Source organism: Dreissena polymorpha, chromosome 6, assembly GCF_020536995.1.
Source record: "Dreissena polymorpha isolate Duluth1 chromosome 6, UMN_Dpol_1.0, whole genome shotgun sequence".
Taxonomy (NCBI): Eukaryota; Metazoa; Mollusca; class Bivalvia; order Myida; family Dreissenidae; genus Dreissena; species Dreissena polymorpha.
The window spans coordinates 17569530-17595191 of NC_068360.1; the positions used below are offsets into that span (position 1 = coordinate 17569530).

The 25662-nt window shown below is 34.7% G+C and overlaps 1 protein-coding gene across 1 annotated transcript in view; it reads left to right on the forward strand.

Moving 5' to 3' along the window:
* Window positions 1-24090, forward strand: part of LOC127835473 (anosmin-1-like) — a 78504-nt gene extending 54414 nt beyond the window's left edge. The window contains exons 8-18 of the mRNA XM_052361920.1: window positions 2326-2403; window positions 4277-4333; window positions 5031-5124; window positions 8944-9003; window positions 12789-12917; window positions 13814-13911; window positions 14555-14732; window positions 15221-15331; window positions 16848-16954; window positions 17682-17826; window positions 18533-24090. Of these exons, the coding sequence (XP_052217880.1) occupies window positions 2326-2403; window positions 4277-4333; window positions 5031-5124; window positions 8944-9003; window positions 12789-12917; window positions 13814-13911; window positions 14555-14732; window positions 15221-15331; window positions 16848-16954; window positions 17682-17826; window positions 18533-18789 (1314 nt within the window). The 3' untranslated portion in view covers window positions 18790-24090. The remainder of the gene's footprint in view (window positions 1-2325; window positions 2404-4276; window positions 4334-5030; window positions 5125-8943; window positions 9004-12788; window positions 12918-13813; window positions 13912-14554; window positions 14733-15220; window positions 15332-16847; window positions 16955-17681; window positions 17827-18532) is intronic.
* Window positions 24091-25662: the final 1572 nt, after the last annotated feature.

Sequence of the window (25662 nt, forward strand, 5' to 3'; positions counted from 1 at the left end):
AAAATTTTATTGAAGGTAAGCAACTAATGTATAAAAAAATTGATTCTCCTCTGTTCTAAAAACACTTGAATGATTGAAATGACAATTTTTTATGATGCTTATTTGGATCAGGACTTTTTATGTTGTTTAGGAAAGGCACCCAGATAATATTTGAATACATTAAGACAGGTTTGCGAGAAAAATCAATGCAATTTGCTTTTACTCTTATCATTAACTCTTCAAGTGCTGGAACTGAATTTTGAAGGCCTTTGCAAACAGTTTGGATCCAGATGAGACGCCACAGAACGTGGCGTCTCATCAGGATCCAAACTGTTTGCTATTCTGATAGTATTCTTTGAAAAAAAATCAAAGAAAATGCTTATTTTAGAAATTCAGCAGACAACATTTTAGCAGACGACAAGTTCCCAGCATGCAAAGGGTTAACAATCATAATCTTGGTGTTTCAGCATTGCTATTCATTATGCATTGTGCATGGACAAATTTGTGATTAAGTGGACAGGGTAGTTGTTGAATTTTTTAAGACCATGTGTATAAGAGTATTCAAAATTAATTGAAAGCATTGGGATATTCAATTTTCTTGGGCTCCATCAAAAAAATTATTGATAAAATTGGACATCAACACCAAAAAAACAAATTTTGACCTTCCTATGCCGAAATGTGGCCACACCGGACGTCATCAGAAAAATCAAATGTATGATCACCAAAGTAAATGCACCAACCCACCGTCTAATTAAGCCATGTGTGAAAGAACGTTTTACACAATTAATCACAAAAATATTGATGAGTGCCTTTGAAAAACAAAAAAGTTCATCAGATTAACATTGCAAAAATTAAGAAAAGCAGGCTTACATGTACATTATGCCAAACAGTTATAAATCTAGTTAAGAGGTGAAAGATGGACAAACTTTGTTATTTCTGATCAGGTTATGTTTTATTAAATTGGGTCCTAAAGGCAACTAAAAATTTCTTACATCAGAAAAGGCACAACAGTAAGCGAAAAATGTAAGTTTGTTATGCGGAACTCTTTGTCCAAGTTTTGCATTGCATGAGCAAGTGTCTCTTAAACCCTCTACCATTTAGATACGTATTTTGACGCAATTGTAGTCCCTTAGAAAGTAACAATTAATTAAATACCTTTCTTAATAGATTCTAATTTTAAAGGCTTCATTTCCAACCCATAGATTCTGATGAGTAGCAAACAGTATAAAACCTGTACAGATTGCAAGTTACTCCCAGGCTGTTCTGGTTTTATGCTGTTTGTACAAAGCCATTTTCACTTTGCTTCTGAGTGGGAAAGGGTTAAAGGAACTGAAGTAAATAGCTGGCGTTCCAAAACTGTTTCCAAACTGTTAAAAGTAAATTGTGTTCCATCAGGACATACCTTAAGTCACACATTTAAACAGACCCTTCAGTTTGCGAAGAAGGAGAGAGTGAACTTTATTGACCTTGACAAATGGATGCATGGATTTTAGCATATGGAAAATCCTTAACCCCCTCTTCAGAGGAGTAATGTTAACCCTTTGCATGCTGGGAAATTTGTCGTCTGCTAAAATGTCGTCTGTTGAATTTCTAAAATTAGCATTTTCTTCCATTTTTTTTCAAAGAATACTATCAGAATAGCAAACAGTTTGGATCCAGATGAGACGCCACGTTCTGTGGCGTCTCATCTGGATCCAAACTGTTTGCAAAGGCCTTCAAAATTCGGTTCCCGCACTGAAAGAGTTAACTCAGCCATAGGTCTTAAAAAAGGTGTATGCTTGTCTTTGCATGTAATTGATCTCATGTTAAACAATAAATTCATTTAAGGTACTAATACAATTCTTATTTTGCATCATTAATTTTGTTCAAATATAATCTGGGCGCCTCTTGTTCTTGGTAGTATAACAAAGAAAATGATTTTACTTCTCTTTTGTTTGGAATTAAAGGTTGTAAATGTGCATTATAGAAATAATAACGAGTTGAAATGTTTAGAATTCTATCAACCTTGAAATACTTTTATCTTCAATTTATGCTGTTTGGTGACAGACTCATGTAACATCTGGCAAAACAAGTATCTGTTTTAACATCAGTCTCAAACTCAATATTTGTAAGTGCTGCATTTTAGGAAAATAGGGCTTAATGCTTTCCACCTCCACTGGATATTTGTTTACGAGAGACTTCCTTTACACAAAAAATTCCATAAAGCGGAAAATATCCTCCCTGATTAGCCTGTGCAAACTTCACAGGCTAATCTCGGTCGACACTTAACGCACATGCATTAAGCCCCATCTTCCAGGAGCATGGCTAAAATAAATAATTGTCATCAAGTCATGTATATATCTACAGTTGACGTGGAGTGAGCGACTTACACAAGCCAGTCCAGTGTTAGTGAGGATACCAGTCCTGGAGAAAACACTGCCGGGGGTAGGTTATAATGCACAACTTCCTAGTAATCTTATGTGACACGTTCTTACAAAAAAAAAAGACTTTGCCCTTTACCCCTTAGATACGTATTTTCACGCATTTGTAGTCCCTTAGAAAGTTATATTTAATTTTAGACCTTTCTTATTAGTTTCAAATTTTTAAAGGCTTCATTTCCAACCCTTAAATACTGATGAGCAGCAAACAATATAAAACCTGAACAGACTGTGAGTTACTAGCAGGCTTTTCTGGTTTTAGGCTGTTTGCATAAAGCTATTTTCACTTAACTTCTGAGTGGGAAAGGGTAAATGCATATGCATAAAGTGTTTTCCCAGATGAGCCTGTGCAGTCTGCATAGGCTTATTAGAGACAACATGTTCCGCTTTTATGGAATTTTGTGTTTAAGAAAAGTCTCTTCTAGACGATAATCCATTTTAGGAGGAAAGTGTTTTCTCAGATAAGCCTGTATTTACTTAACGGTCCTATTTGGGATGACCCTTGACGCAGGTCCTATATGGGACGACCCTTGACGCAGGTCCTATTTGGGATGACCCTTGACTCAGGTCCTATTTGGGATGACCCTTGACGCAGGTCCTATTTGGGACGACCCTTGACGCAGGTCCTATTTGGGATGACACTTGACGCAGGTCCTATTTGGGACGACCCTTGATGCAGGTCCTATTTGAGATAACCCTTGACGCACATGCATTTAATACAGTTTTCTCAGAACACGGCTCTATTTGTCCAGGAGGACATGCCTCTTCAACTCATGACGAGAGTCGTAGCTAATGTTGGTCACAGAAGTTACAACTCAAGGGAGTCGCATCAGTTGCGATCTTCCCTTAAAGCTTGGATATTTGTAATGATCTCTCAAAGTCTGATTTGTTATGCCCCCGGATCGAATGATCGGGGGTTTATTGTTTTTGGCCTGTCTGTCTGTCTGTCTGTCATTCTGTGGAAAACTTTAACCTTGGTTAAAGTTTTGCAATATTGAATAACTTTTGCAAAAATGAAGATAGCAACTTGATATTTGGCATGAATGCGTATCTCATGGAGCTGCACATTTTGAGTGGTTGAAGGTGAAGGTCATCCTTCAAGGTCAAAGGTCAAATATATGGCTTCAAAGCGGAGTCAAAACTTTAACCTTGGTCATTTCTTTTGCAATATTGAAGATAACAACTTTATATTTGGCATGCATGTGTATCTCATGGAGCCGCCCATTTTGAGTGGTGAAAGGTCAATGTCAAGGTCATCCTTCAAGGTCAAAAGTCAAATTTATGGCTTCAAAGCGGCGCAATAGGGGGCATTGTGATTCTGACAAGCACATCTCTTGTTTATGCATATTTTATGCTGCACATTTTTTTGAACCAAAAATGCACATTTGTTGTTCTAAACATGTTAGTAAAAATGTTTATTTACCAAATTTCTTAAATGCCAACATCATATATCATTAATTCTTCATATATGTTCAAGACATTAAAAGGTAATTTTAATGTTTACATAGTATCAAATGTAATCATTACTCAGTGTTTCACATGCTAAATGTGTGAAACATGGCTTAACATAAATATTTGGAATTTGTGTTATGTTATGATGCTACTCATTATCAACAGTTTTTAATATATTGACACTTTTGTAAAAGTTATTAATTATTATTTTTAAGTCATAGCAAGCCTATTTTTATTTTTATTGTGATAATCAGTTAAATTGGAAATGTAACACTTATCTATTTCTCCATGCTGTTAGAACACAAGTAAGGTAGCTAACTCGGAGAGAGTAATTGGCCTTGTGGGTCGCCCAGTGAGAATAAATAAAGATTTGTGTCCTCGTTTTCCAGAAGATGGCTCATAATTATGTGAACATTTTCTTCTTTCAGAATATCCACGAATTTAAGCTGGATAAATTGAAGCCCGGGACAACATATCACATTCAGGCAAGTGGAAACTTTAATTATTATGGGTCCCCTAAAAGAAGTGTGGGTATATTGCTTTGCAACGGTCTTTCAGTCGTTTTTTTGTACATATATTATTCAGTAATATATTAAGCACTTTACCTGCAATTTTTAAAATTGATATGACGGTTGCAGACAAGAGCAAATTAAGTTCCAAAGTGGTTGAGGTAGAAAGTGCAAAGGTCAAATTTCCACATGATATCTAGAGAACACTGAACATCTCAATTGGTATTCGGGTTCCTTGGGAGGAAAGGAAGACTCCTATGGATTTTGAGGTCAAGGGGTCAAGGTCAGGGGGATTATTACAGAAATTCATTTCTGCTTAGTTTTTATACAAATGCTGCCAACTACTATTATCTTAATTGGTATGGTGAATGCTTTTGAGGGAAACCAGATAGCAATTGATTATGAGGTCAAAGGTCAAGGTCATAGGGGCCTGTAATATGAAACTGCATGAGATCTAAAGAATGCCTTGGATTGAAAGAGGCATTGATTATTGATAATGAGATCAAGAGATCAAAGACCAAGATCACAGGAGCTTGCAACGTTAGAAAATCAACTTATGCTCATGCTGTTAGATAATTAAGTTCACAGTAATTGTTTGTCTTTGTTTTTTATTGCCAATAATTAATTTTGTAATAAGTGTGTACTTGTTAATCCTGTTTTGTTGTTGTTACAGATTGAGGCTCTTATTCGCCATGGTAACCGAGAACTGATCAGTAACAGGGCCTCAAAGTACATTACTACCTACTCCCCGCCAAATATGAAGCAAGGTATGTAGGTTACACATCACTACGAACTTCCCACCCAATATAAAACAAGGTACCCTCAGCTAAACACAGAACATTAGTAACATCACTATGTACTCACTGTTAGCCAGTATGAGACAAGGTTCATAGCTAAACACATTACTACTTACTACTGCTTGATATAAAGCATGGTATATAGATCCTTTAACAGTTGTAGAATGGTGACATAAAAGAGAGAGCTAAAAAGAGTGAATTTACCAGCAAGATTAGTGACAGATTATCTTTTATTTAGTTATTCATCCTTTAGTTTTACAGTCAATTAATTTCATTGTACAAACAGGTGACTTTGTATACCACCTAAATTTGAGTCACGCTCTGTGAAAAGGGGGATAAATGAATGTCGTTTAGTGTTGTTCCAGATAAGCCTGTTGCAGTCTACACAGGCTAATCAGGGAGGACACTTTCTGCCTAAACTAGATTTTCATCAAGAAGGGTATCCTAAAAAAAAAAAAAAAACGGAAAGTGTTGTACCTGTGCGGACTGCGACTCTTTATGCATCTGCATTAAGCCCCCTTTTCACAGAGCACTGCCCATATAGAATAATGTCTGGTCTACTCATTACTTGGTTGATTATTGAAGGCTGATACTACAGTTTAATAAGTACAGTTCATCTGCTTATGTTCATTTCTGATTGGAGTCATCATCAAACTAGTCTCCATTTTTATTGAAGCTGAATAAAAACATATAAATATAAAATAACCATGAACAAAGGAGCCTTGATCTGGTAATAACAGGCTTAAACTGTGTGCGTTTATTGTCATCCCAGATAAGTCTGTGAGGTCCGCACAGTCTAATTGGGGATGACGCTTTCCACTTTTAGGGAATTTTTTCATTTAACTGTTTATCATATTGATACGTAGAACAACGTGCTCATGGTGAGCTTTTGTGATCGCCTTTTGTCTGTCCTCCGTTGTCCGTTGTGCGGCGTCAACATTTTGCCTTGTTAACTCTCTAGAGGGCACATTTAATGTCCAATTTTCATGAAATTTGGTCAGAAGATTGGTCTCAATGATATCTTGGATGAGTTTGAAAATGGTTACGTTTGCTTAAAAAACATGGCTGCCAAGGGGCTGGGCATTTTTCCTTATATGGCTACAAATGGCTTTAGTAAAATCTTGTTAATACTCTAGAGGCCGCATTTATTGTCTGATCTTTATGAAACTTGGTCAGAAGATTCATCCCAATAATATCTTGGATGAGTTCGAAAATGATGCTGGTTGGTTGAAAAACATGGCCGCCAGGGGGCGGGGCATTTTTTGTTAATGGCTATAGTAAAACCTTGTTAACACTCTAGAGGCCACATTTATTTTCCGATCTTCATGAAACTTGCTCAGAAGATTTTTCCCAATGATATCTTGAATTGGTTAAAAGATGGTAACCTTTGCTTGAAAAACATAGCTGCCAAGGGGCGGGGCATTTTTCCTTATATGGCTATATAAGGCTATAGTAAAATCTTGTTAACACTCTAGAGGCCACATTTATTGTCCAATCTTCATGAAACTTGGTCAGAAGATTCATCCCAATAATTTCTTGGACAAGTTCGAAAACGATGCAGGCTGGTTGAAAAACATTGCCGCCAGGGGGCGGGTCATTTTTCCATATATGGCTATTGTAAAACCTAGTTAACACTCTAGAGGTCACATTTATTGTCCGATCATCATGAAACTTGGTCAGAAGATTTGTCTCAATGATATCTTGGATGAGTTCGAAAATGGTTTTGGTTGCTTAAAAAATATGGCCACCAGGGGGCGGGGCATTTTCCTTATATGGCTATATATATGGCTATTATAGTAAAACCTTGTTAACACTCTAGAGGGCACATTTATTGTCCAGTCTTCATGAAATTAGGTCAGAAGATTGGTCTCAATTATATCTTGGATTAGTTTGAAAATAATTATGTTTGCTTGAAAAACATGACTTCCAAGGGGCGGGGCAATTTTCCTCATATGGCTATAGTAAAATCTTGTTAACACTCTAGAGGCCACATTTACTGTCCGATCTTCATGAAACTTGGTCAGAAGATTCATCCCAATAATATCTTGGATGATTTCAAAAATGATGCCGGTTGGTTGAAAAACATGGCTGCCAGGGGGCAGGGCATTTTTCCTTATATGGCTATAGTAAAACCTTGTTAACACTCTAGAGGCCACATTTATTTTCCGATCTTCATGAAACTTGGTCAGAAGATTTGTCCCAATAATATCTTGTTATCTCAGGTGAGCGACTTTGGGCCTTTCAGGCGCTCTTGTTACGCATTTGTAGTCCCTTAGAAAGTTGAATTTAACTAAAGACGTTTTTTACTGGATTATAGTTTTTAAGGCTTCATCTCAAAACCTTAGATACTGATAAGCAGCAAAAAGCATAACAACTGAACAGACTGCGAGTTACTAGCCATTTTCCTTTTGCTTCTATGTGAGAAAGGGTTAAGGGAATCTCTTCTAAACAAAAATGCAATTTAAGCGGAAAGTGTCATCCCTGATCGACCCAGGACAATGCTCATATGAGTATGTTTGAGTATATCTTAAGACTTGTCTGTCCCCATCTCAGCATTTAGTTTATATTAATTTTAATCTCAATCTATTTGAGATGCCTCTGGGTAAACTGGCTTAATGCATGTGCGTAAAGTCTTGTCCCAGATTAGGCTGTGCAGTCAACACAGGCTAATCAGGGACGACACTTCAGCCTTGATTGGATTTTCTTTGGGAAGAAACTTTCTATAAACAAAAAATTCCATAAAAGCGTTTTCCCTGATTAGCTCAGCAGACTGCACATGCTTATCTTGGCTGGCACTCTAGGAACATGCTTATAGCCATGTTTTTGCTGAAAGCGGCTCATAACATAGTTTAACTGATCACCAAGTTGCGGTACCACTTTATCCTAATGACAATACATTAATTTGTTCATAAACATGATGTGTCTTCCAATTATTGCTGAAATTAATTTACACTTAGAAAAACCAAAATGTTGTTCAGAACTTACATTAAAAATCAAAGCACCTTTGACAACAAAATCTTCTCATGTGTTGGAAGTACATGGCAAAGGAAACAATAAGTTGTTCAAATATAACCTCTGTTGGTGTAAATGCATTAAGTATGTCATTGTTCCTTTACTAGTAACCTCTAATTTTGGGGGAAATCTTTAAAATATTATTTTCCAACTGTTGAATTACTAGTTAGAACAAATCTAATTTTTCACTTTATAGACTTAGAGGCTTAAAATATTTATACTTTTCATTTGTTATATTATAACACAATTCAATTATTATTTAGAAATAAGTGACAGTTAGTAATAATGAATTTCACACCATTGAATACCATTAACAAATTAGTTGGTAATGATTATTGTTTGGATATCTTGTTGTGTTTCGTAACCTTAATTCCAAAATGTATTATGGGATATATATATATTTGCATGTTTTACATTAAGTCATGCAAGCCATTTTTTAAACTTTCCCATTTTTTACTAACCAATGAATAGCTTATATTATTGGTATAAAGGTATTCATTATGGTATTCATCATTGTTGTATGTAGAATTTGATTGCCAGTTTATTAATTCATATTAGATTATTTTGTCTTTTCTAGCGGAAGCTTCATGCTTTAACTGGTTTGGTTGTTTATTCGATCATATGCAATAGAGATGTACTGAATCATTTATTTACATTTGTTTACAAAAGAACATTTAGTGAAAAGCAGAAGACCATGTAAATAATTGATTTTTATTCCTCAAGTGAAGACGTTGAAACTTTCTTTCTTAAAAAAAACTTTTTTTTCTCAACTTGTAGATGCAACCAACTTTTTCGTAACTGGTCCATTGGCTACTTTTGTTGACGACAAATATAAAGGTAACAGCCTGCAATCAAAAACTTTGTGTTGTTTGATAATTAAATAGGCTTGTAGTTTCACTGTATTAATCCACAATTTGTTTATCCCTTTCAATTAACATTGTAACCATACATTTACTGATTCTAATTGATTGTTGTTGTCAGTTTCTGATTGGTTGATTTTTATTTGATTCCAAAAGTAAATTTTGATTGGTTGCAGTTTTAAATGGTGTATTGGTGATTGGTTGAATATGTTTGAAGGCTTATTGAATGATAACTTTTAACAAGCTTTACTGATAAAACCTGTATAATCTGTATTATGAGTTTTACAACAAAATTAGTGATATCTGAAAAATTACAATGGGTGTTTGTTTAGAAGTTTTATGTTTAGTGGATGTTTGTTTCCTACTATTTCATTTGCATTTTGAGATTATGTTTATGCATACTGGTAATAATTTTAAACTTTATCATGATCATACTCTATGACACTTTGCTTACATGTACATAATTTGAATATTGAGAATCAAAAACGTTTGAGCCCTGTTCTGTGAAAAGGGGCTTTAATACATGTGCATAAAGTGTTGTCCCAGATTAGCCTGTGCAGTCCACACAGGCTAATCAGGGAAGACGCTTTTGGCCTAAACTTGATTTTTGCTAACAAGAGACTTTCTTGAAACACAATATCATAAAAGCAGACTGCACAGGCTAATCTAAGATAATATTATACTTTAGGCGCACAAATTAAGCCCACATTTCCCAGGATGTAACTCATGTGCATAATTGTTCATCATTCCAATATGTAAGTCAAGGATGTTTTAACTAAGTTCATTTACTGAGAATTTTTAAAACAACACATGCATTTCACACAACTATCTGTATGACAGAATAACAGATATAACAGAATTGGCTTTACAAAAAAATATTGATGTATTGGTGTTTATTAGTAAGTTAACAATCTTTTGAGTTTTGATGTGAAGGAATTTAACCATGAGGACATTAGCAGGGTTTGTTTAATACCACATATCCAAATGACATAAGAGAAGTATAATAAAAACATCAGTACACATTTTTACATGAATGACCAAATGTTTTTACATTAGAAATGAGAACTAATTATATTTCACTATGCTGTTATCAAGTTCAGGACTACTTTGTGCATTATGTACTGGGTAGTTAAGCAATAATAATTGTGTTCCTAAAATATATTTTGAGATATCAGCAAATATCATATGAGCAGTATCATGCTAAGATGTGCGTTATTCCATACGTGGTCAGCATAGCTACAGACCAGCCTGTGAAATTGTGCAGTAATGTCAGGAGCTACGCTGTCTGCTTTGAAGTCACACAAGGTGCTGTGGTCTCAGGCTAGTCTAAAGCTACGCTGGCCGCAAAACAAAAAAGACCCATATTTGCAACACCCTGCTCATGTTAGTCTTCAAGGTTGTGGGAGTACTCTTAGTTACCAGATGTGTATGTGGGTTGCACAGATTTTGAGAGTTCAGATTTTGTAGGTAGGATGTGAAATAGCAATCTTACCTTGCGAGAAATTGACCAGTCGCCAAATACGCGATCGCTCCGCCCACTTAGTTGTGTTTTCATAAAACGCTTATTCCATTACTCCGACAGTCTTTGTTTGTCGGACCATGTGGTCGCAAAAAACAAAATCTGATTGATTATTACATGAGTTTGATTGACAGCTGGCGAGTGGTCAATTGTGTGTTCTCTGAGACCATAATAAAATAAAAATGCTCATCCTGTATATCAGTTATGCAATATCATTATTTGTAAGGAATGGTTAAGGAAGCTGCAAGAATGGGACAGGTTGTAAATCCAGACCAATGCTTTTTTGTAAAGTTTTCTTTAATCCAATAAATTGATAAGATTTTCAGTAGTCTTGAAATTTAGAGTTTTGAGCTTAGAGTCCTTTTATTTTCCATTGAATATGTGTAAGTGTACAATTTCAACAGATTTTCATACAATTTGTGTTGACCTGTCAAGGAAGGCAGCAGGGGAAAGCCAAAGGGAGCAGTGCGCATGCAAAATCAGGCTTCAACATTAACTTATTTTTTTACAGGAAGACCATTGGACAAGGTCCATTTGAAATCTATTAGCATGAATCAGATGTCTTCTAGACTATAATTGTATTGACAGAGGCAATAACCAAATGTGTGGCATGCCACTGTTTAATCAGATTAAAAACAATTAATTAACATATGCAAGTTTCTTTGAAGCATAGAGAAAAACAATAAAATAAACTATGAAACTGCTTGAATTGTTTGTATGTCCCCCACCACTATAATAGTGGGGGACATATTGTTTTTGCCCTGTCTGTTGGTTTGTTGCTTTGTTTGTTTGTGTGTTTGTTTGTGCAAACTTTAGCATTTGCTATTACTTTTGGAATATTTAAGATAGCAAATTCATATTTGGCATGCATGTGTTTCTCATGGAGCTGCACATTTTGAATGGAGAAAGATCAAGGTCATACTTCAAGGTCAACGGTCAAATATACGGGTTGAAATAGCTCATTTAAAGTACACTTTTGCAATATTGAAGATAGCAACTTGATATTTGGCATGCATGTGTATCTCATGGAGCTGCACATTTTTAGTGGTGAAAGGTCAAGGTCAAGGTCAAGGTTATCCTTCAAGGTCAAAGGTCAAATATATGGGGACATAGTGTTTCACAAACACATCACCTGTTTATCATTGAACTTAAAGCTCTTAATAGGATTTTAAAACAGAAGTCCTGGGACTCCTAACTCGAAATACGATTCTTTGTTTTATCAATAGAAACCCAAATTGCACTAGTCCTTACTTGAATATTCACCAGTTTTAATCTGGACATGATACAATAAACATACACTGTAACTCCAATTTAACGTGCATAACAGCCCCAAACCTGTGTTATGAACCAAATGTCTATATTTCTTTATTGATAGATTTGTGTATAAACAGACCGAGTTATAAATAACTTCAATGCTCATATATTGTAATGTTCTGTTGTCATTGCAATTGATTCTTGCAAATATTGACAATAAATGTGTTTAAAAAATTCATTAACAAAAAAGAATGCCATTTTCCAAAGTGAAGTGTACAGAGAATTATAGGGACGGGGTTTTTCCAATTGAACATATGTGCAAAGCAGGTCACATGATATTATAACAACCAATGGACGAGTACTAGTAAATTAAAATTAAGATTACATGCAACTTGCAAGAGTAATCCAAAATAATGCCTCCCGAGGACTTTTGATTTGTTTGCAATAAGGGTCCTTTGTAAAACATTTGTGTACAAATGCACTTATTTAAAAAAAAATCTAATTAATATTCATTACAACTTGACCAGTTGAACCAAGCAATTTCTGCAGAGAGCTCTCCCTAACATTCAATAATCGTGATGAATCATGATGCATACTTTGCATTTATAGACTCTAGTTTCAGGTTCATGTAAATAACGAATACAGTAATATTTTTATTTCATACCCGTAAAAACATTCAGAAAATAGGTTTTCATAGCAGTTTGTGATATTTATAAGTGTAGATAGCTTTTTTTTAGCGTGACCAGTCGGAATAGCGTCATGAAGATTTTCTAGCATGACATTTACCGGTATTATTAGACAATCTTATTTGGACATGCCTTAGTGTCGAATCCTGACAATGCTTTTGCACTGTAACTTTCACATGGTATAAAATCCATTTAAAACTTTTTGATAGTATGGTGAAATTTAATGATAAATAGGGTATAATTATAAATATGGTATGATTGTTACATGGTGTAAATGACATATTTTTCCTGGTGTATTTTCAGACAATGCCAAGCAGGTTTACTCCGTGTACGCAGACATCATCAAAGTCGGCAACCTAGAGGTGCTGGATGGTATTCCATATTTCGACAAGGGTTCATTGAAAGCCCAACTTCAGTGGTCCGTAAGTGCAGGTAATTTGCATAGACTTTTCCAAGGCTGTGCGTGACCCTACATCACAGGAGCAGTGTTCAGGGAAAACTGGGCATAATGCATGTGCGTAAAGTGTCGTCCCAGATTATCATGGTTTGTCATGGATGACACTCTCTGCCTCAACTATATTTTTGCTTAGAAGATACTAACTATTAATGGCAAATATAATAGAAGCGGAAAGTTTTGTCCCTGATTAATCTGGGTTTACACTTTAGGCACATGCATTACACCCAGATTTTGTTAAGTGTTGTGTTTTATGTGTTGTGATGCATTGTATTATACAAACTTGTATATGTTGGTACTTTTCTGGAGATTGGTTTTTCCTATATTGAATAAGAAATAGTACAACATGCTATTTCAAATATCACAAACATTACATGTGTTATAATGAATATCACAAACATTCTTACATGTGGTTTTAAAATGAACTAACATGGGATCATGCTATGCTGATTATCACAAACATTATGACATGTGGGCTTTAAATTGAGCAGAAATTGACTTGCCTACTTGCCCTTGCATTGGCATTTCAAATGAATTCATTCATCATGCAGTCTTTAAAATTTCAAAAAACACAAATTTGAGCTCAACTCAGAAAATGAGAATTGAGTTTCCACTCAGCTGAGTACTGAGAATGTCAGTCAGCTCACGAACAATCTAAAATCTTATATAAGATCTTATCTTATCTTATTCTTGCTATAAGAATTATGCACATACACATGTATTTCTCTACAAACTCAACGTTGCGTCAGACTCAAAACCTAAAAAAAAGCTTCTTTAAACACCAAGTTGAGCATGATGATCAAATTTCTCTCAATTTGGAAATAATTTTGTGATACTGGGCCTCGATCTTAAGATCCAGTTTTATGTGTTTCAGAGTTCAGCAGCCTTGTGAAGAGTTTCCTCATATTCTGGTTCCCCCAAAGCTGTGAGCATGGTTCCCCCGTGTCTCGGCATTACTCCGCAACATCAGATGTAAGTCATAACAAACATTGTCCACATAACTTATTATAATAGTAATCATTAGAGGCTAAAAAGATTGGTTTAGCTTGAAAGATAGCGTATTTTACCTCCGCAGCAAGTTGTGTATAGAGTGAACCCTTTAACACTTATATTTGTATTTTGACGTATTTGATGTCCCTCAGAAAGTTGAATTTCATTAAAGACCTTTCTTTCTAGATTCAAGGTTAAAAGGCTTCATTTCCAACCCTTAAATACTGATGAGCAGCAAACAGCATCAAACCTGAAGAGATTGCGAGTTACTTGCAGGCTGTTCTGGTTTTATGCTGTTTGCACATATCCATTTTCACTTTGCTTTAAAATGGAAGAGGGTTAATAGAGGACATAGCTGGAAAGAGAGCTCAATGTACCCTTTCATCAAAGTGTGTAGAGGTTAAATGGAGGGTTAAGCTTGAAAGACAGCTCATTGTTCCCTTGTGTAGAGGGTTCAAAAATGGCAGTCCTTGTTCCCAGAAAAAGTTGCAGTCAGTTTAAATTTGGCCCAATTTAATTGCACAAAATAATTTGGAGTAAAATAATGTAATAATTAAATGAAGAAGTCATTAAACAGGAGCCATTTACTCTTGTAAAACTTTACTCAATTTTTCTTTCTCTGCAGGCGCCAAGGTTCGAGATCTATGACCTCCAATACCAGTGCCAGTACGTGGTGCGGGTGAGCGGTGTTACACGTAAAGGGGTACAGAGCAAGCCTGCCGAGGTCAAACTGCGAACCCCGGTCTGTGAGCGGATACAAGTGAAAGGGGACAGTCTGCCCCCTGAGTGCCCAAAACAGTCAGGTGAGGTGGTTAACTTGGGTATTTTATAATCAACTAGGTTTTCAAAAATGTGGAAAATCGTTGTTACTGCATTCGGTTATGGCAGATGGGAGGTAATATGGTGTCAAATGGGTGGTGTCCAGTCTGTAACTTAAGTTTGCTTGGACCAATCTTCATGAAACTTTTAATGAAGCTAGCTTGCAGGCTGTTCTGGTTTTATGCTGGTTGATTATAGCCATTGGTATTAGTTTTCTTTTGAGTTGGGAAGGGTTAACTCTTTCAGTGCTGGAACCGAATTTTGAAGGCCTTTGCAAACAGTTTCGATCCAGATGAGACACCACAGAACGTGGCTTCTCATCAGGATCCAAACTGTTTGCTATTCTGATAGTATTCTTTGAAAAAAAATCGAAGAAAATGCTAATTTTAGAAATTCAGCAGACAACATTTTAGCAGACGACAAATTTCCCAGCATGCAAAGGGTTAATCCAGTATTTTGTTATGTACCACAGTTCTGCAGTTGCCAAAGACGCCAAGGGAGGTGAGCGCGAAGATTCTTCACAACAACTGTAGCATCGACATACAGCTCCGATGGAAACATCCTCCGTCTGATGCCCCCATAGGTAAGTTGATATTGACTTCATGATATCGACTGATTTTAACCCTTTTCCACTCAGAAGCAAAGTGAAAATGGCTATGTGCAAACTGCATAAAACCAGAACATCCTGCGAGTTACTTGCAGTCTGTTCAGGTTTTATGCTGTCTGCTGCTCATCAGGAACTAAGGGTTGGAAATGAAGCCTTTAAAACTTGAATCTAGTAAGAAAGGTCTTCAATTAAATATAACTTTTTAAGAGATTACAAACACATGAAAATTTATATCTAAGTGGTAAAGGGTTCATGTGCTGACAGCCTACTTTTGATGTCAACATTTTGGGAATATGGCCTAAGATAACCTTGCCATTGGGAATTATAATGCCATTTTACTTTGAATTGTGTAAAATGAAAATAGTTAGTTATCACATTTGAATACTTGTTCTCAAACTTGAATACACTGTAATAAAGTTAACAAATGTGAAAAACAACATATCAGTAAAAGTTGTTGTTACTTTTGGATGTCTTTATTTCTAGCACAAGGTCGAATGACAATTCAAGTTTTTGTCTAAATAATAATAATAAAGACAAATATGCTTTGAAAAAGCGTATTTCAATAGTTTTGAAAGTGTCAGGAAATCTGTCCTTAAAAAACTATAGAATGCGATGGTATGATTGTTCCAGTGGGCTGAACTCATAGTATGTATGTAAAAAAAAGAAAATATATTGTAAAATATGTATACCTCTTATTTCAGGTACTGAGCATGCTATATATAGTGTGTGAGCTGGTCTGTGTGTTTGTGTTGCTTGTAACTTAAATTATAGCTATTGTTTTGAGGAACTGAATTCTGCATTTTAATGTCCAATTTATCTCACTTGTGTTTGAAGAGAATAAACCAGTTTAGCGCCCTTGTGTGTACAGAGCACTATGTGACCGAAAATGATATGACATATAGTTGCAAGGGACTTTATTCTGTATTGTGTATTTCTGTGTATTATGTCCCTTGCATTTACAGAGCACTTTGTGATGCATATAAGATCACAGATGGTGTCAAGAAACTGAACTCTTTTATGTTTTTCCTGTTTATCTCCCTTGTGTTTAAAGAGCATTATGTGATAGATTATGAGATGACAGATGGTTTCAAGAGACTTAACTCTGTATTGTATTTCCTGTTTATCTCCCTTGTGTTTACAAAGCCTTGTGGGATAGATTATGAGATGACAGATGGTTTCAAGAGACTTAATTATGTATTGCATTTCCTGTTTGTGCTTAAAGAGAACTATGGGATAGATTATGAGAGGAAACATTGTTTCAAGGGATTGAATTCTGCCTTGTAGTTCATGTTTGTCTCCCTTATGTTTATAGAGAACCATGTGATAGAATATGAGATGACAGATGGTTTCAAGAGACTTAACTCTGTATTGTATATCCTGTTTATATCCCTTGTGTTTACAGAAAATTATGTAATAGATCATGAGATTAGAAAATGTTTCAAGGGAATGAACTCTGTCTTATATTTCATGTTTGTCTCCCTTATGTTCACAGAGAACTATGTGATAGAATATGAGATGACAGATGGTTTCAAGGGAGTCGTGCCTCATACTGAAGCCACTGTATATAAACGCAAACCTATAGAGATAAGGATCACAAAGGTACGAGAAATGCGTTGATAATTGATGTGTGATTTGGCATTATCAGATTATCATTATTATCAATTTATCACATTGTTTTGTTAGTTGATGACCTTCAATGTGATTTTCTTTCCACACATACTGCATGTTAAAATCTGGCAAACACTATTGGCAGTTCATTAATGTTTTTACAAGACTATGTGCAGCTTGCATATGTTTCTCGGATACAGTTTCCACCATGCATGCAGAGATTCTTTACTTGATTCAAACACAAGCTTCGGTTGAATGATGATCTTTCTTAAAATACATTAAGTACTGGCTCTACACAGCTCATAAACAGTTCATATACAGAAGAGTATCCCAATGTGATATGTTTCACAACTGCAAAGATATCAATCGGGATTGCCCTCAGAATGGGTGGAATCAAGGTCACTGTAACTAAAAATAGTAACATTGAAAGATAGTAATGAAGTTTCTACTCATTTACTTTCACCCTTTTCCATTTCGAAGCAAAGCAAAATGGCTATATGCAACCAGCATAAAACCAGAACATCGTGCAAGTTACTTGTAGGCGTCTCATCAGGATCCAAACTGTTTGCTATTATTATAGTATTCTTTGGAAAAAAAATGAAGAAAATGCTAATTTTAGAAATTCAGCAGACGACATTTTAGCAGACAACAAATTTCCCAGCATGCAAAGGGTTAACAAAATAAATGTTCGTAAATTATACATTTTTATTATTCCCAGGTCCGGCAGCACACTTTACACAACCTCACCCAGGAGGAGGTGTACCTTATCAAGCTCCGGGCCGTGTCCCGGGTGGGAGCAGGGGAACCGACCATCGTAGAGGTGTCTCCCAGAATTCAGCAGTGTGGATCGGAGAAAGATGGAGGTACAATTTTGGAGGCATTGAGCATCGCATTTGTCTGTTAATCAATATGTTTCAAAAATTTTGTTTTGAAATATTTTTTTGCACACTGTTGAATATAAAGGGAATTAGTTTTTATGAAGTCAGTGTCTGTGACATGTTTCTAGTTTGTTTCATTTTAAGTGAATATTTCCTGCTGGAAGGCCATTAACTCCAAATTGGCCCAATCTAGGGAGGAATTCTGATTTTAAGTGACTGACTTCCAAATTTACATAGTTAACATAATCTTGTCATTAATAACTATGATAATAATTGACAAAACAACCCTTTTAACTTGTCCATATATTGAAGGATTTTAAAATAATAGGGCTAAAATGTGTATCTTTTTGAGAAGTTGTAGAACGCACAAGATTCAATGTCATACATTGTGATCAAAGGTCAAATATTGAATTAAATTTTAAAAGAATGGCCTAGTGTCCATTCTCAAACTTCCACGTGCATTGATTAAGTTTGATTCAGCACAGTGTTTTACACATGAGCTGCTAGTTAACAACTTTTAGGTCATAATGACATACTTAGAGGTTTGACGTCTGATGCAGCAGTTATTGTATAAGGTTTATGTTTGTGTGAAAGTACATGCAGTTCAAGAAGGTAAAGTAGTTTCCTTTAATGGAGACAATAAGTGATTTCTTCTTTCCAATTTATATTCATTTATTCTCCTTTATTACAGAACCGCCTGATTTGAGGTCCACCATTGCACCGACAACAGTATTGAAATCTACAGAACTTAGCTCAACAGTGGACATTACTACTGTCTCTTTAGAAACTGTTACTAAATATAGAATATCTAAAAATAGCACTGACGTTTATAGGACTACGCAATATTCTAGTACTCAAATAACCGTCTCAAATGTGGTGCATGTAGGTATTTACAAGACAGTGTATTATATGTTTTATTTCTTTTATATGCTGTTTACCAAATCCTGACACATGTTTTTAAGTAACAAAAATATGTAAATAAGTTTTATATAAATCAATGTTGAGCATGCAATTGATAACATTTTCCATCCATGAACTAAAGATTCTGTCCATGGAGAGTCCTGTATGTAACAAGATTACAATTATTGTCAAAAGTATGCTTTGTTTTGCTCTGTCTCAGTTCATGAGCATTTATTACCGTGGAGATGTATACAGCAATTGTTATCATGCACTTTGATATTGTACCATGTACATAACTATATATGTATGTACTCCTCACAATAACTACACAGTCACTATGTTTGCAATATTTACGCATTTCTGTGTTTGTTTTATGTTTATGACATGTTAACTTTTGTGGTTTCTGTAAATGTCAAACTATTCTAACTCTTTTTTTTGTGTTGGAAACTGGAATATTTCTGTCTAGGTATAATTTCAAACAGTAAAAGAACTGCTTTTTATTTTATTCTCTTGTCCATAATTTATAAAGGAAAGCAATTTCTTGTTTGTAGTTTTTAGTTATAGACAGTATTTATTGTATAATTTGCATTTTAGGGCGTTCTTTAATACTTGTGTCTGTAGTTTTGTTACAGTTAATGCCATATTTTAAAATTGCATGCGTAGACATTGTTCTATTTTATTTTAACAAAATCTTTCCAATGTAAAAACCGATACAGTTTCTGAAAGTTTAAATTTTAATGATACAATAAAATAATACTCATTGTACTTATGTCATTAACAAAGTCTTTTCTCTCTTGTTACCTTTTTCTCACATTGCCAACAAATTTAAACAGCAATTATCATTGTTGTTCATTTATTTATCAATTAATTGCTACTGTATTTTGTAAATACAATTTGTAAATATTTGTGTATACATTGTACATACTAACAGCAATTCTAGTTCAAGTCTGGTTATTTGCCATTGTATAATAGACATCAGGGATGTGATGTGCTAAAACTGAAAGAGTAATGTCTCTTCATGAAGAGTTGTCTCTCTTGAAAATGTGCCAAAGATATTGCTACACACAAGTTGTTGAAGATTTTTTTTATTTGATGTTCCTTTAAGGTTACACCTTGTAATGCTTTGCCAGTTCAATTATGTATGCCTTATGCTTAGTTTACTAGAAAGTTAATAATTATGAAAGTTGTATTGTTCTCCACTAGCCATATGGCTACATGTATACTTAATGCTATATATCGCTATGAAATGCTCTCTAGCAAAACCAGGCTGAATACATGTGGGTAAACTATTTTCTAAGATTAGCCTGTGCAGTCCTCACACGCAAATCAGGGATGAAACTTTCGTCCTCACACGCAAATCAGGGATGAAACTTTCGTCCTCACACGCAAATCAGGGATGAAACTTTTGTCCTCACACGCAAATCAGGGATGAAACTTTCTACTTTCATGGATTTTGTGTATTAAAAGAAGTATCTTTTAACTCTTTACCACTTATATACATATTTTGACAGCCTGTGAGTTTCTTGCAGGCTGTTCTGGTTTTATGCTGGTTGCACAAGCTATATTTACTTTGCTTCTGAGTAGGAAAGGGTTTAACAAAATCTTGTGTTGTCCGTGATTGAACTGTACGGACTACACAGGCTAATCTTGGAGAACACTTTATGCACATGCATTAACCCTTTGCATGCTGGGAAATTTGTCGTCTGCTAAAATGTCGTCTGCTGAATTTCTAAAATTAGCGTTTTCTTCGATTTTTTTTCAAAAAATACTACCAGAATAGCAAACAGTTTGGATCCTGATGAGACGCCACGTTCTGTGGCGTCTCATCTGGATCCAAATTGTTTGCAAAGGCCTTTAAAATTCGATTCCCGCACTGAAAGGGTTAAGCCGGTTTCCCAGAGACTGACTCATGTCATATGTAATTATAGCGATTGTTTTGTATCAAAACATGTTTATTAACCAATGCAATAGTTGCATATGACGGCTTATGAAAATAAGTTTATCTAGATTGTTTACAGGAGATTACATACCATGTATATGTAATGATACTAGATTCTAATCTGCAACTACAGTGCTAAATGTTTATATGGGGTGCGATCTGTGAAAAGGGGTTATAATGCATGTGCATAAAGTGTTTTCTCAGATTAGCCTGTGCAGCCTGAATTTTATGTTCAAAGGAAGACAGTTCTTGATGAAAATTCAGTTAAGCCAAAAAGTGTTGTCCCTGATTAGCCTGTGCAGACTGCATTTTATGTTCAAAGGAAGACTGTTCTTGATGAAAATTCAGTGTAGCCAAAAAGTGTCATCCCTGATTACACTACAATCTGGGACGACACTTTATGCGCATGCATTAAACCCCTTTTTTACAGAGCAAAGCTCATATAAGTAAATTTGAGACAAGATTGGACTATTTAATATGCTATGTATTTCTATGTATGAATGGGAGCTTAACAAAAAGTACTCATACACAAGTGTTTGCTTGATTTTATTGAATGATTAATGTTACATGTATACCCAGTTTTGAAATATTTTCATTTTTATGCCCCCCTTCGAAAAAGAGGGGGTATATTGTTTTGCTCATGTCGGTCCGTATGTCCATATGTCTGTCCACCAGATGGTTTCCGGATGATAACTCAAGAATGCTTATGCCTAGGATCATGAATCTTCATAGGTACATTGATCATGTCTGGCAGATGACCCCTATTGATTTTCAGGTCACTAGGTCAAAGGTCAAGGTCATGGTGACCCGAAATAGTAAAATGGTTTCCGGATGATAACTCAAGAACGCTTACCTGTATGCACAGGATCATGAAACTTCATAGGTACATTGATCTTGACTCGCAGATGACCCCTATTGATTTTCAGGTCACTAGGTCAAAGGTCAAGGTCACGGTGAACCGAAATAGCAAAATGGTTTCCGGATGATAACTCAAGAACCCTTAAGCTTAGGATCCTGAAACTTCATAGGTACATTGATCATGACTCGCAGAAGACCCCTATTGACTTTCAGGTCACTAGGTCAAAGGTCACGGTGACTTGACACATTAAAATGGTTTCCGGATGATAACACAAGAAAGCTTACGCCTAGGATCATGAAACTTCATAGGTACATTGATCATGACTCGCAGTTGACCCTTATTGATTTTCAGCTCACTAGGTCAAAGTTCAAGTTCACAGTGCCAAAAAACGTATCCACAGAATGGCTGCCATTACAACTGACAGCCCATATGGGGGGGGGGCATGCATGTTTTACAAACAGCCTTTTTTTAATCATTGAGTACAAAAGTATTATGAGGTATCATTTTTCAACATCGTGCTTTTTAACTGTTCAGCAACTTAAAACATCATCACAAACATGAGTATGTAATTGCAACTATATATATGGGCCAGTATCATTTTCATTGATATCAATAATTAGCAGATTGTAATTCCGTCCTGGATATTTTAATTCAATAATTACACATTTTTGGAGTATAAGTATAGGGCATTTGTAAATACTTCTCTTGTGTAAGAATTCATTGACTCTGTCCTTTCATATGAAGCTTCTTGTAGCTCTACGCATAGACTGAATGTTTAACCATGTTATCATATTATACCTCAATTTTAGATTTATCCTATAAAATTGCATATAAACTTTATCAGGGAACATTTTTTATCCAATTATGAGATGTGCACTGTCAAAATAAACCCTGAGATAAGTAAAATTAACTTTGCTTTATTTCAAAATTGCGAGGATAACGTTTTCATGCGTGAAATATTGACGTCATTTTTGGTATTTACAATGTACATGACGTCCTTTGATGTTTAACTTGTTTTTCTGGCAACTTCAGTCATTTCTTTTGTTTGTTCACCTGAAAATTACCAAGTTTTATTTAGAATTTTGTGGAGAAAATGATATGATCAAAATATTACAAGGTTAGTGGGATTCAATAACTCCAACTTACAAAAGGATTAGGTCTTTTTAGAAAGCTTTTATCTCGGTTTAATACATCGAATATTATATTTGTAGCCCTAGGCAACTGTATTTCCTTGTTTCATTGACAAACATATAAGGATACGTCTATAAAACAGGATTCATATTTAATAAGTGCCTTTTAAATAACTTCCATTATGTAAAATGTAACTTGAATAATTTTGTTAAGATGTTAAATAGTTTATTTCCTGATATTGACATGCTGTGCCTGTGTTCTGTCCGTCTTATTTTTTAAAGTGAACAAATCGTATTGCACATATATTTACATGAATTAGGTTGGCCACAAATTTGTTAAATGCTAAAGGACTGACAGGACTGCTTTTAACCCTTTGCATGCTGGGAAATTTGTCGTCTGCTAAAATGTTGTCTGCTGAATTTCTAAAATTAGCATTTTCTTCGATTTTTTTCAAAGAATATTATCAGAATAGCAAACAGTTTGGATCCTGATGAGACGCCACGTTCTGTGGCGTCTCATCTGGATCCAAACTGTTTGTAAAGGCCTTCAAAATTCGGTTCCCGCACTGAAAGGGTTAAAAAGACCTGGATAGTCCTTATTTTATCTATTGAAAGACTTACGTCAGTGTTTAGACCTCCACTGTTGTAAAAGTCTTTATAAAACAGAATTCAGTTCCATCAGATTGATAAAAAAAAGTATTTCAGTGTAATTCATCAAATGTGAAATGTCCGTTATGTTTATATTCTTTTTTTGTTTCATATACCAATATCTACCGGTATTTCAGTTGTATCTCTACAATATGCTGTTTGGGAAGATGTGTCTGTGTTTTTAGTAAATGCTTTAAAATGGAATTGCATTCCTAAGTAAGGTATACATGCAAGACTATTATTTCATGCTTCATGTATTTTATTCGATAATGTATGTTGTTATTTATATTGTCACTATGAATGTGATAGATACAGTGGAAACCCTCTAAACTGGATCCTCTGTAAACTGGAATTTTTGCAGGGTCCAGTTGGCCTCCATTTTAGAGTGGTTCCACTATTCATAATACAAATCTATACCATTTCATTACACTACATGTACATTTAAATCTTGTTTATTCAATGGGTGCTATATTAATGTACATGTGTGTAATTTATATATACATTTCATTTTTTGTTTGTATATTTTTATGTAGTTCTGTTGTCTATACATACAGAAAATTTTATTTTGTATATTAAAGGCCAGACTTAATTCAGTTATAAAGTTTAAACATTGGTATTAAACTTCAATTCAGTGTGGTTTGGCCACACAAATTATATAATTATAATATGTCAAGTCATATAATGGCATTATATAATTATTATATGAGTCTAGGTTACTATGATATTGTATTGCCATTGTTTTGAAAACTGTATTTTGTACTGTTATTATAATGTTTTACAAAAAATAACCAAATATAAGTTAAAGTTATAAAGTTTATGTTATTTGTATAATGTGTCACAATATCTAGTTAGCTGTAACTCAAACAGAATGTATTCAATTTTTTTGTTTAAGGACATAGTATTTTTTAGCCAAACTAATTACTTTTCTGACACCATTTTTTCAACAATTTTTCCAACAGTTACATTTTATCAGAACTTAAACTATTTGCTTTAATCCAGTGACATATCATACATGTGTTTCATAACTGATGACGGTCATTAGACCTGTCAGCTAAATGCTGAGTCACTTGACCATTACAATTGCCTTTTAGGGATAAACCAGCATGTAAAGCATTATGAGACAATTACTTTACCCGATAATTAATGAAGTGATCATAGTTATGAATCAATGAGTTCTGCTTAATGAAGTGATCATAGATAGGAAAACAATCAGTTCTGCTCAATAATGTGGTCATAGTAAGGAAACAATAAGTTCTACTTAATGAAGTGATCATTGTAAGGAAACAATAAGTTCTCCTTAATGAAATGATCATAGTTAGGAAACAATTAGTTCCGCTTAATGAAGTGATTATAGTTGGGAAACAATTAGTTCCGCTTAATGAAGTGATCATAGTTAGGAAACGTTTAGTTCCGTTTAATGAAGTGATCATAGTTAGGAAACAATGAGTTTTGCTTAATGAAGTGATCATAGTTAGGAAACAATAAGTTCTGCTTAATGAAGTGATCATAGTTAGGGAACAATAAGTTCTGCTAAATGAAGTGATTATAGTTAGAAAACAACAAGTTCTGCTAATGAAGTGATCTTAGGTAGGAAACAATGAGTTCTGCTTAATGAAGTGATATAGTTAGGAAACAATGAGTTCTGCTCAATGAAGTGATCATAGGTAGGAAACAATGAGTTCTGCTCAATGAAGTGATCATAGGTAGGAAACAATGAGTTCTGCTTAATGAAGTGATTATAGTTAGGAAACAATAAGTTCTGCTCAATGAAGTGATTATAGTAAGGAAACAATGAGTTTGGCTTAATTAAGTGATTATAGTAAGGAAACAATAGTACTGCTTAATACATACAATGGTTTTGGTTTATATCACTTCAGGAACAAGTGTGTGATTCCAATTATTTTTGAACTTGTTTATGTTATTACCGGTATGCATATGAAAATTAGTTTTTTGTTCATGAGAGTCAATTTACAATTAAATTTTCTACAGAATTACTTCTTTGGTAAATCAGTTATAAAAGACCCAGATTTATCAAAGATATTACATTTTCTTATTTCATATTGTAAAATGTATGCCCCCACTTTGTTAAATTAAGGCAATCTAGAGAAACATAAGAATAAAAACACACACACAAATACAAATACAACAACAGCTGTATGAGAAAGAGTTATGGTTCACTGCACTGTACTTTCCCAATACAAGTACAAGTTTAACATGTAGAGACATAGGTTATTTATTGGATGTAAATCATTGGGTCAGCGGTCAAGGAAATTTACTTGAAACAATTAGCACTGGAAAACTATTTCGAAACAACACATTGCAATGTTCCTCAGAAGCATAATTGA